This window comes from Dryobates pubescens, chromosome 27 (assembly GCF_014839835.1).
Source record: "Dryobates pubescens isolate bDryPub1 chromosome 27, bDryPub1.pri, whole genome shotgun sequence".
Taxonomy (NCBI): Eukaryota; Metazoa; Chordata; class Aves; order Piciformes; family Picidae; genus Dryobates; species Dryobates pubescens.
In genome coordinates this window covers 12,873,477-12,888,519 of record NC_071638.1, presented here as the reverse complement: position 1 = coordinate 12,888,519, position 15,043 = coordinate 12,873,477, and the positions used below count along the sequence as shown (strand labels likewise).

At 40.8% G+C, this 15,043-nt stretch overlaps 1 protein-coding gene across 5 annotated transcripts in view; it reads left to right on the top strand.

Moving 5' to 3' along the window:
* The window catches only part of OSBPL8 (oxysterol binding protein like 8), a 107,099-nt gene that overhangs the window by 77,624 nt on the left and 14,432 nt on the right, over window positions 1-15,043 (top strand). For all 5 annotated transcript variants that reach the window (XM_054173763.1, XM_054173762.1, XM_054173766.1 and 2 more), the window contains 7 exons: window positions 3,202-3,282; window positions 4,079-4,180; window positions 5,331-5,534; window positions 10,019-10,103; window positions 11,194-11,365; window positions 13,260-13,488; window positions 14,763-14,947. In XM_054173763.1, coding sequence (XP_054029738.1) covers window positions 3,202-3,282; window positions 4,079-4,180; window positions 5,331-5,534; window positions 10,019-10,103; window positions 11,194-11,365; window positions 13,260-13,488; window positions 14,763-14,947 — 1,058 coding nt within the window. The remainder of the gene's footprint in view (window positions 1-3,201; window positions 3,283-4,078; window positions 4,181-5,330; window positions 5,535-10,018; window positions 10,104-11,193; window positions 11,366-13,259; window positions 13,489-14,762; window positions 14,948-15,043) is intronic.

Below are 15,043 nucleotides of genomic sequence, written 5' to 3'. Positions count from 1 at the left end.
GTTGCTTCTTCGTGCAGTTCTCTCTCTCTCCCATGGCCTTGCCTGGATAATCTGTTCTGACTGCTGTGTGAGGTACTAGGAAGGAGGTGGGAGGAAGAGGGAAAGTAGAGAGCAGCCCCCCTGATGCTCTACAAAGGGATCCTTGTATTTGTGTTTTTCTGGATCGTAAATATATTTGGTGTATGTTCATTGCATTTTATACCTCTAGATTTTTGCTTGTTTTGTAAATACAGCTTCATTCTGCTTTCAAGCCAGCTCAGCTGGTCGGTGATTTATTTTGGGGGTAGTTCTCCAAATTTGTTGGGGTGAAGGGAGGGTAGTCTCAACCCACTACAGATGCTGAGAAAATGAGGGTTTTGTAACCTGTGATACTGGTTTGGAGCTTTTATATGCATGACCTCTAGATTGCATTAGCTTTCTGTTAGCAACTAGAATATTTATGAATGTTTTGCTTAAGTTGCTCCATTAAAGCTTGCGTAACGAGTTCATTACCTCTTCTTATGTGACAGTGATAAGCAATTTTCCCTCTTCTGTTATTACATTTAAAGTACTGTATTTCCCTAAACTTCAGACAGAGGAGAATTAAATTGCAGGTTGTATACTTGCTGAATTTTGTGTTAAAAAACCTACCTTTGATACAAAATCAAGAGGTTTCCTTCATTTTTCTAGGAGGGGTCTGGAAGTTAGAGAAATGGCTTTGAGATAAAAATTACCTCTTGCCAATTACTGGAAATCTTTTTGATACTATCTAAGCAGACTGCTGTGAAGTCTTCTTTGTGAATTACAGGCATCAAAATAGGATCAAAGTTAAGTTGCTTTTTTTCCACTTTTAAATCTTTATTTCTTTGATGTGAGCAGTAAGACAAGGAATGCTCAATTTTTATTACTGCAGTAACTTTTCTCAGGACCTGCATATTTTTTGACTGTCATTTTACAGAATTCTGAAACAGGAATTCAGTGACTAGGCTTTGCATTATAGTCTGAGGCTTGAAATTACTTAGTCAAAATTGTTGAGCAGCTTGATATGAAGTTTTCATAAGCTGTCCTTGAATTTACACAGTTCAGAAGGTTACATTGATTTTTTTCTGTTTTCTTCCTTTTTTCCTTTGGCTAAGCAAGAATTTTGGGTCCATCAGGTTTATTTCAGTGCAGAAAGAAATGCAATTCTTTGTAATTTATCTGGAGTTTTAATATATATTTATGTGTATATAAGTTTATGGATGTGTTGCTGTGTGACCTGCACTAGATTCTATGATCCTGCTCTGACAGAGGGGTTGGATTCAGTCTCCAGAGGTGTCCCTTCCAACCCCTAACATCCTCTGATCCTGTGATATCTGAATTGCAGTAGGAGCGACATGATAACTATGATAGTATCACCTTGGAGGTTGGGGAGTTTTTCTTTCTCCCCCCCTCCTTCTCTCTTTCTCCCCCCCTCCTTCTCTCTTTCTCCCCCCCTCCTTCTCTCTTTCTCCCCCCCCCTCCTTCTCTCTTTCTCCCCCCCCTCCTTCTCTCTTTCTCCCCCCCCTCCTTCTCTCTTTCTCCCCCCCCTCCTTCTCTCTTTCTCCCCCCCCTCCTTCTCTCTTTCTCCCCCCCCCCTTCTCTCTTTCTCCCCCCCCTCCTTCTCTCTTTCTCTCCCCCCTCCTTCTCTCTTTCTCTCCCCCCTCCTTCTCTCTTTCTCTCCCCCCTCCTTCTCTCTTTCTCTCCCCCCTCCTTCTCTCTTTCTCTCCCCCCTCCTTCTCTCTTTCTCTCCCCCCTCCTTCTCTCTTTCTCTCCCCCCTCCTTCTCTCTTTCTCCCCCCCCACCTTCTCTCTTTCTCCCCCCCTCCTTCTCTCTTTCTCCCCCCCTCCGTCTCTCTTTCTCCCCCCCTCCTTCTCTCTTTCTCCCCCCCCTCCTTCTCTCTTTCTCCCCCCCCCTCCTTCTCTCTTTCTCCCCCCCCCTCCTTCTCTCTTTCTCCCCCCCCTCCTTTTCTCTTTCTCCCCCCCCTCCTTCTCACTTTCTCCCCCCCCCTCCTTCTCTCTTTCTCCCCCCCCCCCTTCTCTCTTTCTCCCCCCCCTCCTTCTCTCTTTCTCTCCCCCCTCCTTCTCTCTTTCTCTCCCCCCTCCTTCTCTCTTTCTCTCCCCCCTCCTTCTCTCTTTCTCTCCCCCCTCCTTCTCTCTTTCTCTCCCCCCTCCTTCTCTCTTTCTCTCCCCCCTCCTTCTCTCTTTCTCTCCCCCCTCCTTCTCTCTTTCTCCCCCCCCTCCTTCTCTCTTTCTCCCCCCCTCCTTCTCTCTTTCTCCCCCCCTCCTTCTCTCTTTCTCTCCCCCCTCCTTCTCTCTTTCTCCCCCCCTCCTTCTCTCTTTCTCCCCCCCTCCTTCTCTCTTTCTCCCCCCCTCCTTCTCTCTTTCTCCCCCCCTCCTTCTCTCTTTCTTCCATCTGTATATCAATGTAGTTTGTTTTCAACAGATGCATTCCAAAGAGTAAACTTTGATCTTTACAAGATGTGGAGCAAGGCAGGAGGGAGAAATCATGTGCTGCTGAGGCAGCATATTGTCCTGCCATGAACAAGGACTTGAGTTTCATGAACAAACCTGAGTCTTGTTACCCTGCCTGTGGGCACTGGGAGCTTCTTGAAGATGATTTGCACAGTACTTGGAGCATGGGATTAGGGAGGAAGGAGCAGAACGCGTGCCATTAGTGGTCAGTTGCACTGTGGTGATTTAGAGCACTGAATCTTAGATTGAAGAGGCTATGTTTTCCTTCATGGGTCACGGGGTAAGTGCCTCTGTAGCAATCCATTCAGAGGAGCTGTCACGTTATGAATGAAGGTGTTTGAATTCATGTGTCGTGGAACAGCTCCTGTGTTTAAACATCAGGGTTCTCCTAACACTTTTCCTTTCTGCTACTCATCTGGACTGTGGCATACTAAGCAACAGGCTACATGGGCTATGTATTTACTGTATATGGTTCAGCGGCTTCTGGAGGAATTTCAGACTTCTTTGACGTAAAACCCTTATGAAAAATCTCCACAGAGAGGTGATGAGCAGCTCATGTTAGAAGTTGTGCTTGATTTTTTTGTGTCTTTCTAAAGTGGGAGAATCAGAGAAGTGAAGGGGCATGGGAACCTTCAAAAGTAACTGTACATTTTAAACACTTTCTGAAGTCCTTCCAACAGTAATATATCTTTGTGTCTGTCACGGTTATTTATTGTTTTGTGAATTTCAGTCTGAATCCAAGCTTTTCAATGGCTCTGAGAAGGACATCTCTTTATCTTCAAGCAAACTTACAAAAAAGGAATCTCTCAAGGTGAATTAATTTCCAAGTAACTCCTCATGGACTATAGATGCATTCATGTATTTGTACCATGTTTTCTAAGGAGAAGACAAAAATGCCATGGAACATTGCAGTATTTTGAGACGTTGTGGTGGTGTTTCACTTAAAATGCTACTGTATTGTTACTTGAGTATGGACTTCTATAGGGCAGTCTTTCAGGTGAAATGAGATTATAGGATAACTTGGATGATTATAGGATGCTTCATATTGGCAGGGACCTCAGGACATTTGCACACAATGAAATGAAGAGCTGAACTGTCAAAGCTACAGTTTGCATGCAGTACCCGTGGGGAAAGAAGGCACTGGGAAACCCCTGTTGTATCAAGACCAAACTCTGCTGTTTGGCAGATGTCATGTCAGGAGAAATATCAAATTATTTGCTTCTAAAAGAGAGAGATTGCTGCAGTAGTTGGTGTATGAAGACTGCTGATCACATCACGTACCTATAGACCTGAATCTAGCCTAAATTTGATTCTGTACTTTGCACCAGGAAAGGAAGGGGGGAAGGGGAGTTCTTTGGTTGGTTCTAACAGGAGTTTCAGAATCCTCAGTCTTAAAAGCAAATTGCAGAAGGATGTGAAATGAGTTGCTCTTGAAACAGAGCACAAAATAGTTGTTCACACCTTGAAGACAAATACTGTGTTTTAAAGCTCTTCCTCTGTATTGTGACTTGAATTCAGCAGGCTTTCCTCAGCTTGTGTTGATGTCTTTTTGTGCTCTGCTTACTGGCTTATGGCTATGACATTGTGAATATTTTTATTATTTACAGGTTCAAAAGAAAAATTACAGAGAAGAAAAGAAGAGAGCCACGAAAGAATTACTTAGCACTATCACAGACCCGTCAGTTATTGTCATGGCTGACTGGTTGAAGGTCAGAATCCAAGTGTGACACCTGAGTTGAAGATGTAGCAGCTGCTTGCTGCTTTCTGACCAGAGCTGTAAAAGTTCAATCTTTTACTTGCTGTTAATATTTTTCTACAAGCACAGCAGCCACTAATTGCATCCTCGAGTCTCTGTGCTCAAATCCTAGGGGAATAATAGCAGAACCTAGCTCCCACTTAACTGCAGTCACCATAGTCACATCCCTCTTGTGTGTACAGCCATCAACTTCAGATGAGTTGGCTTTACAGGGGTTTTTTTTGTCCTCTTTTTAATTTTACACTTTGAATTGAAGCTTGGTTATATCCATAACAATAGCAAAAATGGTTCAGGTTTCTTTGTGTATTTCTGGTAACTCTCTGTTTCTCTCTTGGGAACTTAATTTAATACTGGTACAAAAGGTGAGGAATTAACTTCTCAAAGCTAGCCATCAGCATCATCAATAGTAGTAGAGTTCATGAATTTGTATATAATTCCTTGGAAACTGTACAAGAAAAAGCCATTTTTATAGTTGGCTCCAAACAATATCTTGTCTGGAAAGAAGTTTCTTCAGTTCTTGCAAAAATCAATGTGAAGAGACTGAACTAGTGATGCTAGCGTTCAGTCCTGCAGACACAGAAGTAATTAAAATCCAGAACTGACAGAAGTGGTGCGAGCAGTCTCAGCAGATGTGCAGATTCAGGCACTTGAAAGGATCTTGCATTTCACTTACAGGTTGAAGCTAACAGCTGTCATGAGAGGTTTAATTTAAGAAATTCTATCTCTGAGTTTTGTGGCTCCTATTTTTGTTGTCACATGTTTACCCTGTTTGCAAAGGAGCTCTGTTTCCAAAGTTTATCCTGTTTTCATTCTAAGCTAGTGATAAAATATGTTCCAGACAGGAAAAATTATGAAGGTTTCAGATGAATTCTAGTATTTCTCATACCGGGATTTGTGTATAGCCATTTGTAGAATAAGTATTTATCAAGAAAGAAGAGTGAGCATTGAAACTGTACCTTTGTTTTGTCTTTGATAAACCTGGATAAACTTTCAACAGACCTGATAAACTTTGCTTGAAGATCAAAAACCAGTCAATTATTTTTAAGGGGGATGGTTTTGGTATTGACTTCACAGAGATGTAACTGCAACTATTTATCTTCTAGATTCGTGGTACCTTAAAAAGCTGGACCAAACTGTGGTGTGTACTGAAACCAGGCGTGTTGCTTGTTTACAAAACTCCCAAAAATGGCCAGTGGGTAGGAACAGTGCTCCTGAACGCTTGTGAACTCATTGAGAGGCCTTCTAAAAAAGATGGCTTTTGTTTCAAACTCTTTCATCCTTTGGAGCAGTCCATATGGGCTATAAAGGTTAGTGGTAGTGTATGTGGTTCTTAACTAGCATTAGCCAGCTGTTAAGTAAAGACAACGTGATTTGTTTATTCTGAATGTAAGCCTTCAATACCTAGTCCTCTTCAGCATGAAAAGTACTCGATTTATGTTGCTCTGTATACTTCAGTAGCTTCAGAAGGGTGGGGTGCAGGGAGGTTAAGAGGTTAATGCCATCACTGGCAATGATGTAAGTAGAAGGAATGAATGTATAATGTTGTTTTTTACGTCAGTCACATCCGATACATTAACAAGGGAAATGATTTACCAAACTTAGAGTTAAGATGTGCTAATAAAAGTTTTTTGGGGGGGCTTCCAACTCTGTATTTATATAATAAAATATCAGCCTAGTTCAATTTACTTGCAAGACTAGAAATTCAATGTGCAATGCCAGCTTATATTGCAATTTGTTAGTCAATAGACTTCCATTTTTTTTCCACTACAGTTACAGGAAATTAAGTGTTTTCTTTCAGTTCTGATGACTGTTTGCTTTGTCATACATGGCTTAATATTGTGAGCAGCTCTTATCTGTAAGTGTTTAAAAAGCATAGTGTGTTCTGGACAGTGAAGGTTTATTTCAGTTTCTCATAAGAACCTCTAATGTTTGCTATTACTCATTGTTTACTAAACAGACTCTAACAGTCCTTGTTTTGTGTTTGCATATGGAGAGGGGGTGCGGAAGCACAGCACAAGTGAACATATTTACCTGCCGAAGTAACATTTTGCTTTAGATGAAATTTTGGTACAATATTGGGACCCTCCTCATAATTATTCCTTCTGCAACATACACCCTAAGATAGCTACTGGTTATTAGATAGTATCTTCTGAATTTTAAATGGCTATAGCTATGCTGTCACAGCTGAAGAATATGCTGCTTTGATTTTGTCCTCCTTATCTCAGACTGGGAAGTCAGTCTGCTAGCATAATTCCTAATGCTTGTTGTCGGTCTTTCTGAATTATTGTCATTATCAATGTTGTCTAAATTTACCCAGCTTAGATCAAGCCTTTCTCAGTTGGCTTTGAATTACTACTTTTTAATATTGTTTAGGAGGACTTTTTGTCAATTAGTGGTGATCTCATCTTTGCAGAACACAAACTTCATATCCTGTTTCAGAGCTATAGGGTTTGGTTGTTAATGTGCTTTATTTATGATCGTGTATGCATATGTTGCAAAGTGGTGGCCTGTCTGCAGAAGATCACAAATCAGTCTTATATTTCTTTATTGCTTGGCAATGAGAAATGGATTTGTTTGTTTTTTTAACTAGATATTTAGAATTTAGAGGACATACCCCACCAGATTTTTACTTTTTTAAGGTAGGTCAAATTTTGAACCTGAACAAGTTGATATTGTCCATTTTAAATGTGCTGAGAGCTGGAGTGGCATTTGTTCATTTTGGTATGGCTATTTGCAGTTGAGAATTCCTGAACTGAATTAAGTGAAAGACCTTGAAATTAGAAACCTTTTTCTGCCCTGTTTACCTAGTCAATTATCATGTCCTAGTTACAGATTTATTATCATGAGGCAAAACCTTCATAATAGCAATGGACTGATTTACAGAGTAGATTTAGCAGAAGGAGCTTGAAATCAAAGGCAAAAATTAACTTTGTCTGTCAGTGCAGGAAGATGATGTTGCCAGAAACATTTACACAGATGCAAATACTGCAGGACACTTTTCTCACTTGAACCCACTTCACGTAGTGTGTCCTGGCAGACTGCAGATTCCCCTCTGCAGTAGTTTGTGGCCAGTCCTTTCACACATTCCTTTAAGCTTGTTGCTGTGGTCTTTGATGTTCCTGCTGCACTCTGAGGTAGCTGATCCAAAGTACCTTGTCCTGTCTTTCTGATGTGTACCTGGTACTGATGCCCTTTCAGTTTTCTAAAATTAGCAGCCAGAAAAGTTACTGCAAATAATTTTTGGTGAGTCATGTGTGCCCATCCGTCAGTTTCTATTGCTTTCCCTGAATGTTCATGGCACTTGAGTTTGATTGGCATGAATATTCTGTAGGAAGTAAACTTAAAAGGGTTTCATCATCTAGTGGAATTTTTCACTTGCCTGTTACCTTGTATTGGAATGATACCATCGTTTTGTTAGGAGAATGAGACAGTTCAGATGAAGGCATCTAAAAATTGGACACCCATGTCTCTCTCATACAAAACACTAACATACCTGAAAATTGATTTTGAAACTGTAATGGGTGGTGTCAAAAGTGAATACCCAGTGCTTTTGGAATAGTGATCAAGTAGAGGAAATAAAGATCCATGAGCACTTGTTTCAAAATAAGTCAACCTATTTAAATATTCACCGGAAGTTATTAATTTGGTTCTAATCAATGCATTGTCAAGCACCTAGGGGAGTAGAACTTTCCTGCATTAAAATAAAGCCACAAAGACCAAAACCACACTTCATCTCTAAATCATAGCTGTTTGGTACAGAGTAAGTAGTGTACCCTGCTGCCCACAGGACAGCCCTAAATGGGAGATCTTAACTGGGAGAGGCCTGTCCATAGTCCATGTCCTGTGACCTGAGAGTTTGAGGACTTGTGTCAGCCAAGGCCATTGCCCCAGTTGCCTCTGTGCAGCACCCCAGCTCCTCTCACACACCTGCCTGGCACTGTACTGCGCCTTGGTGCACTCCCCTCCCCAGGGGCCTGGTGGAAAGGAGGCCTCTTCCCTGCCTGTTCACCCACAGGGCAAGGAGTGCTCATGCCCAGGGCTTTCCCTCCCTGTTCCCAGGAGTAACCTCCTGGTTACCCACTAACTCCTGAGGTTGCCACTTCAGCGCAGTCTTTGGTTGGCACACCTTGCTGCTTGTTCAGAAGGGGACTGAGGTTTGGAATCTTGCTTCCAACAGCCAAGTTGTTGTTACTCCATACAGACTATTTGGGAGTTTCTGAACATCATTTACAGCAGCTCTGGCTTGACTGGATTGGATTTTAAGTGCCACCAAGACACCTCCTTACCTGCCTCTCACCCTCAGAAACGTTCTGGCTGTTTCATTTGCTTGCTTCTAAAATACCTGCCTTTATCTGCTTTTGCTCAAAACTTCTGCTGGCTTTCCAATTCCCTCTTCTAAGCCTTGTACTGACTTTTCATTAGATTTCTCTGGGTGAAATCAGTTAAGACCAAAATATGTTAACTCATGGGTTAGGCAGGATTAACCCAGCTGTCAACAGTAGCTTCAAGTATGTTTAATACAGCCCTCTTTGCCTATCAGTTGTCTTAAAATTACCTTAGGTAAACTTTTTTTTTTGGAAGGGGCTTTAAAATGGTAGTTCCAAAATAAAGCTTGAGAGAAATTGAAAGGTCTTTTGGATTTATGTTTTGAATTTGGAATGTGAAGAACTTCATAATGAAAATTTAGCTGTGGCATTTAACATCCTCTGTGTGTCTTTTGGTTGAACATAATGCCATGGTGTCCTGCTGATACCCTTTATAGAGAGACTTAAGCATCTAAATGTTTCTTATGAACCTGGGCATCAGCTTGGGTTTTTTTTCTTATTTAAATGTCAAGCCTTCAGTTAAGCACTTAAATATTTTGTGGCATGAAGTAGTGGATAGGTAGGGAGGTTGAAGGAGAAGGAGGAAGGGTGAGAGGATGAGTGGGTTTCGGTAGCAATGCACACTGTTAGGCTGTAAGGAGTTATTTCCATGTTATTCAAATATCAATTGACTCATCTCTCTTAAGTCAGGCAAAAATCATGCAGTTCTGGAGCTTAGGATGCTGCTAAGACACCAAGTATGTTGTTATGTAAAATAAGCATGAAGTATGTCACTGAACAAGGCCCCCTATTTTCTGCAAGGGCTTGGCTTGCCCTAACATCTGCTCTGTGAACTGTAACATCCTTGTAGGAATTGAAAGGAACCCTTCCTCTGACCAATTATGAACGGGACTGGAAGGGGAAGAGCCAGATGCTGTACAAATGTAGGGTCTTCTACTGGGCAGCATTTGTTGTAAATCAGCTCTCTTAAACCATCCCACAGACGTTTTCTGTTTTGCTTGCTTTCAGTCTTAGCTCACAGGCTGAAATAATGAGCTGAAGAGGAATAGCTTGTCCCTTGTGATCTTTCTACACCCATCTGCAGGAATCCCCAGGGGATGCCTTCTCCATGGCATTCTTTTTGATGCTTTTGTCTTCTTGCTATAAGTAGTATCAGCAGAGCATTTCTGAGTTCCTGTGCCGTGTCTAATTTACAAAACAAAACCCAAACCAACCAAACACCACCACAAATTACTTGAATCCCAAAGGCCATTCTTTTTAAAGTGGGGTTGGGTTGGGAGCTATACTTAAAGTCTTTGAAGAAATTCAGTAAAAGAGGGCTGTCCATTTTTCCATTCATGTCTTCATTAGATGTTGCTGAGTGACAGTAAATAGCCCTGCATTGTGTCATCTTGTTATTACATTGAATGATAAACTGTAAAACTGAACTAAAATCTGATACTGTCGCTTCTTTTGTGTATTTCAAGGGTCCCAAAGGTGAAGCAGTTGGTTCTATAACTCAGCCATTACCCAGCAGTTACTTGATCATCCGAGCTGCTTCAGAATCAGATGGTAAATAGACATCTCAGTGTTTTCTGCAGTGACAGCAAGTAGTTTGGATGGCTTCAGTGATCTTACCATGACTGTTAGAGCACTGTGCTTATAGCTTCACTGTTGTTAAGGTTCACCCTTAGTGCATTCAGTTGTGTTGGTACTAGTAGCTTTGCATGGTTGTTAAAGGAAAATTGTGACTGCAAGAAGCACTCGCTGAACTCCTACAAGCTGCCTTGCGTTGGCTGGGTAGAGGGGGAGGTTATTTCAGATTTAACTGTATTAATGTATGTCAAAATACTCAAGTTGGTTCCTCTCTAAAGTGCTAATGTGGGCATGATTTCTAATGAAACAATTTGTGTATTATGAAGTGCAGCAGTTGCACAGAGTTCTAGTAGTAAAAATTCCATTTAAAAGAGTTTCTAACACCCTCATCACTGGGAAGATGGTGGTCAAGGTCAATGCAACCATCTTCCAAGGTTACAACATGGAAACAAAATTTGTGTAATCTCTTTAGCAGCTGCTTTCCTTTCACTGGCTAAGTATAGCCCTGCAGACTTTAAAAATAGAACTCTTTGCCTTTTGTGTTGGAAAATGAATTAGATACATTGAAATGAATAAATAAGGAGAGGAAAGAACACAGAAATTCCATTAGCTACTTCTTGCCAAAAAAAAAAAAAAATCAACACAATAGTGTGTCTGCTCTTTTCTGTTGAGATGGCATTTATATGCTGACATTATAGTTCCTCTTCCACATAGTTGTTATTTTACATGAGCAAAAATTTCCAGCTGATGCAGTTGCATTCGGCAGTCAGGGCCTGGGCTGAACCATACTTGCATTAAAGAAGAAATGGAATATGCTCTAACAAAAGCATTACTTACTTTGTTTGCCCTACCCCAAAACAACTCTTGTTCCAGAGCTGGGTAGTTGTGAGTTGGTCTTTATGTTCCTACCAGACTATAAAATCCAATGCAGGTAACATGCATCAGCTCTGAAGTGTTTCTTCCAAGGCAATATAAGCAAACTCAGAAATACTGTGAAATTAGGGAGTGGAGGTTGTATAGTTCAGTTAAATCCTTCATTGTAGTCTAATCATAAACTTGTCTTTAGGCAGGTGTTGGATGGATGCTTTGGAGCTGGCACTGAAATGTTCGAGTCTGCTTAAACGTACAATGATTAGAGAAGGCAAGGAACATGATTTGAACTCTTCAGCAGACAGTACTCATGTCTCTCTCTATGGTCTGCTTCGTGCTAACAACTTGCACAGCGGAGAGAACCTACCGTAAGTGAACTAATTACTATGCTTGATTGTCCCTTTAGCAGAACCTTGTGGGGGTAACTTCTCCACAGGGAGAATCCTTTTCTAAGGTCACACTTCATTTTGCTCCTGACTTATCTTTATATGTCTTATTTGCACTGTGGCTTATATTGTATGTGGATGAAGCAAACAAAGTCTTTTCAAGCAAGGCAGATACAGGGGAAAGTTCGGCTCAAGGAACTCGAAGTTGAGTATCACATTAGTAAGTTGAAGTACTTAGGGTTTTTTTGTATCCTGAACTTGATCTCTCTTATTAGCCTCACAAGGAAATAAGTTTAGTACATGTGACAAAAGCTGGTAGATGTGAATATGAGTTGCTGTTCCTTGGTTTATATCAATAGTGCCATAATGATTGAAATGGTTTCAGGGTGTCTCAGCTTTGAATCATCATGGATGAATGATTCATCTACCCTGTTACCTGAAATGCACAAAAGTTGACATGATCTGGTATCACCTGATGGTATCTAAGGTCTGAATGCTCATGAGTAATTCCTGTGTATTTCCATAAATACTTCCAGATAGGTTTTTGGTTAGTATAAATGTATTAAAGCAAGCATGGTGAATCAATGGTGTTTTCAAACACTTCAGTTCTGCTACTGAAACACATTAGAAAATAAAATATTTGAAATAACTGAGTTTGAAGCTTGTGCTATGCACAGTTTCTTTCAGTCTTCCAATTTGAGGTATTTTCAGGTGAATGTAAATTTATTTGAAGTAATCCCTCCCACCTGTGAATGTTTAGCTGCCCATCTGTCTTTTCTGAGTGGGCAGGAATTTTCATCTGCTGTGAAGAGTACATGCCTGTATTTGAGACAGAAGACGTGAACTGGAAGAAATGTCTGGCATAGATAATCTTGAGAGAAAAACACAAAGAAGATAAATTATTTCCCCTGGTCCAGATTCAAGGCCCTGTCCAGATGACCAAGCAGGCTTAGCTACAGTTTTGCTCCTTCTGTTATCTCAAGGAAACAATAAAACAACTGTGTACAATTCAGCTGAAGATCTGTACTCCTGAATAGTAATTTAAAATCAGCACCTGGCCCAGATTATAATCACAACAATTAGCCATAACTGTGAAAGCTAATTAAGACTAATGATTCAGTTAAGTAGATCTTTGGATATAGCATATTCTGAAAGTATTTAGTGTGTTTAACTAAGCAACAAAACCTGCAGGCCTAGTTTTAATGGAGTTGGCAGAAGAGGGAATAGAAAAGTTGAGAACAAATTTAGCTTCAGGTGAGGGCTTGCTTTTTAATATATGTTAATAGCAAGAGGAGGTCCAAGGAAAACATTGGACCATTGCTCAAGATGGTCACCTGAAAAATAGAGATCAAGAAAAAACAGACATTCAGTGTGGGTTTTTTGCCTAGTCTTCAATAATGCTATTAGGCCTTGGGCTGTCCAGACCTCTGAGTTGGAAGACCACAATTGTGTGAACAACGACTTGCCGTTTGTGAACACTGAAACTATGAGAGAGACTGATTCTTGTCAGCTGAATGTTCATTAAGTCCATGGGGACTAGAGAGATTCATTCCAGAGTACTGAAGGTGCTAGTGGATGTTACAGAAGGACTCTTTTTGGTTAGTCTAACCTCAGTAGCTAGGGAAGGTGCAACAGAGAGTACCTCTGCTATGAACACAGGCTGAGGGAGCTTGGGGTGTGCAGCCTGGAGAAGAGGAGACTCCACGGAGACTTAGTAGCAGCCTGCCAGTACCTGCTTACAGGAAGGATGGAGAGAGACTGTTTGCAAAGGCCTGCAGTGACAGGATGTGGGGCAATGGCTTCAAAGTAGAGAAGATTGGATGTTAGGAACAAGTCTTTCACTTAACTTTTTTTTTTTTTTTTTTTTTTTGGGTAGGTTAAATGACAGTGAAATTGAGAGGCAGCACTTTAAAGATCAAGATGTGTACTCTGACAAATCTGATAAGGAGAATGACCACGAGGAATCTGATAACGATGGCTTGGGGAAAAGCGAAGACAGCGATAGTGACACATCAGAGCGACAAGATGATTCTTACATCGATCCAGAGCCAATAAATATCAAGGAAACTACATACTTAGAACAGAGCCATGAAGAACTTGGGGAGGTAATAGTGCTGCTGCAGGTTCTCCAGATAGCAAGCTGGTGTTTTAGGAGTCTTGACTACACTTGAAAGTTGACTTGTGGAACTGGATTTAATGGGGGGGGAACTCTGCTTCCCCCTGAGAATTTAACCAAGCTAACTAGGTTTCCTGGAATATTGCTCAGATGGAAAGTGCCACATACAGCAGGAAGCTCACCTGTCCTTTTGCAGTTATTTCTACTTGGTTTTTGTTAAGTTACTGCTGGATTCTTCAGCTAAAAGTTCTTGAGTGGAAAATTTTAATGCAAGCAATGCCTGTTTTTCTGCTGCAAGAGGAGTTAAGCAGCTGTTTGGTCTGCAGAATTTAGTGGCAGGGCTGCTGTATTTCTGATGTCACCTTGCATTGTAATATATATGATGCCCCAAAGCTGCCATTCCTCTTCTGTAGGTTGTCTTATGTATCAGCACAGACAAATAAGACAGGAACTTGTATGTTTTACTTGCTGTAAAGCTACCAAAAAACTTAGTACCAGAAATGGAGATGAACTTTCCCCTAATCTCCCAATTCTGCTTAAGTGCTAACTATCAGAATTCTTTTCATACCTATCAGACCTGAAATACAAAGTATTCCTTGCTTTCCAGTATTGTTGTGAGAAGGAGGAATAGTTTAGGAAAAGTCAGGAAGTTTAAATTGACAAGTTCTTGATGATGCATTTTAGAAGTGCTCTAGGAAGAGGGATGCTTTTCTTACCACCTTTGCTTTTGACTTCAGCAGCTGTAAGGAAGAGTATCTTCTTGGACAGAAAGGAACATATTGGACTGGCACTGCTGGTTTTGCTCACTTGTCCCTAAGTAGTGATTTTATTTAGGAAAAACCACTAATACTGTTGACTGGTCAAGCCAGTGGAAAGCTTAAATAAGCCAACTTTTATGATGGGCAAAAGTTAGTGGGATGAATGAGCAGCCCTTTGTTGTACAAGTCCTGCATGTGGTAACACAGGTTAACAGATGTGATACCTAGGAAAGCACTAAGGGAGGATTTCTGAACAGCGTTCTACCTCTGTTTGTTCTGAGTTAGATCTGATGAAAACAAATGCAGTTTTTTAATATTTCATTAAAGATGTATCATAAGTATATTTAGAGCAACTTCATTTTTCTTCCATAGTTGCTTTAGCTTCTCCAAGTGATTGATTTCAATTACCCATTTTCTATACACATGTCATTCTTGGAATGTGTTGGCCTGTCTTCTGAAGGATTATTTTTTCTCCTTTCTGTAAGCAGTTTGTTGTTCATCCTAGGCAGGGGAGGCTGCTCAGACAGAAGTAGTGTCAGAAGAAAATAAAAGCCTGATCTGGACACTACTGAAGCAAGTCCGGCCAGGAATGGACTTGTCCAAGGTTGTGCTACCTACGTTTATCTTGGAACCTCGTTCTTTCCTGGACAAGCTGTCTGATTACTACTACCATGCAGACTTTCTGTCCGAGTGAGTCAATCCTATCTCTGGTTTTCATTCTTTTTGTTGTTTTCTTTTTCAAACTAAAATGGGATAGCAGTGTATACTGAAACATTCAATCTGGTC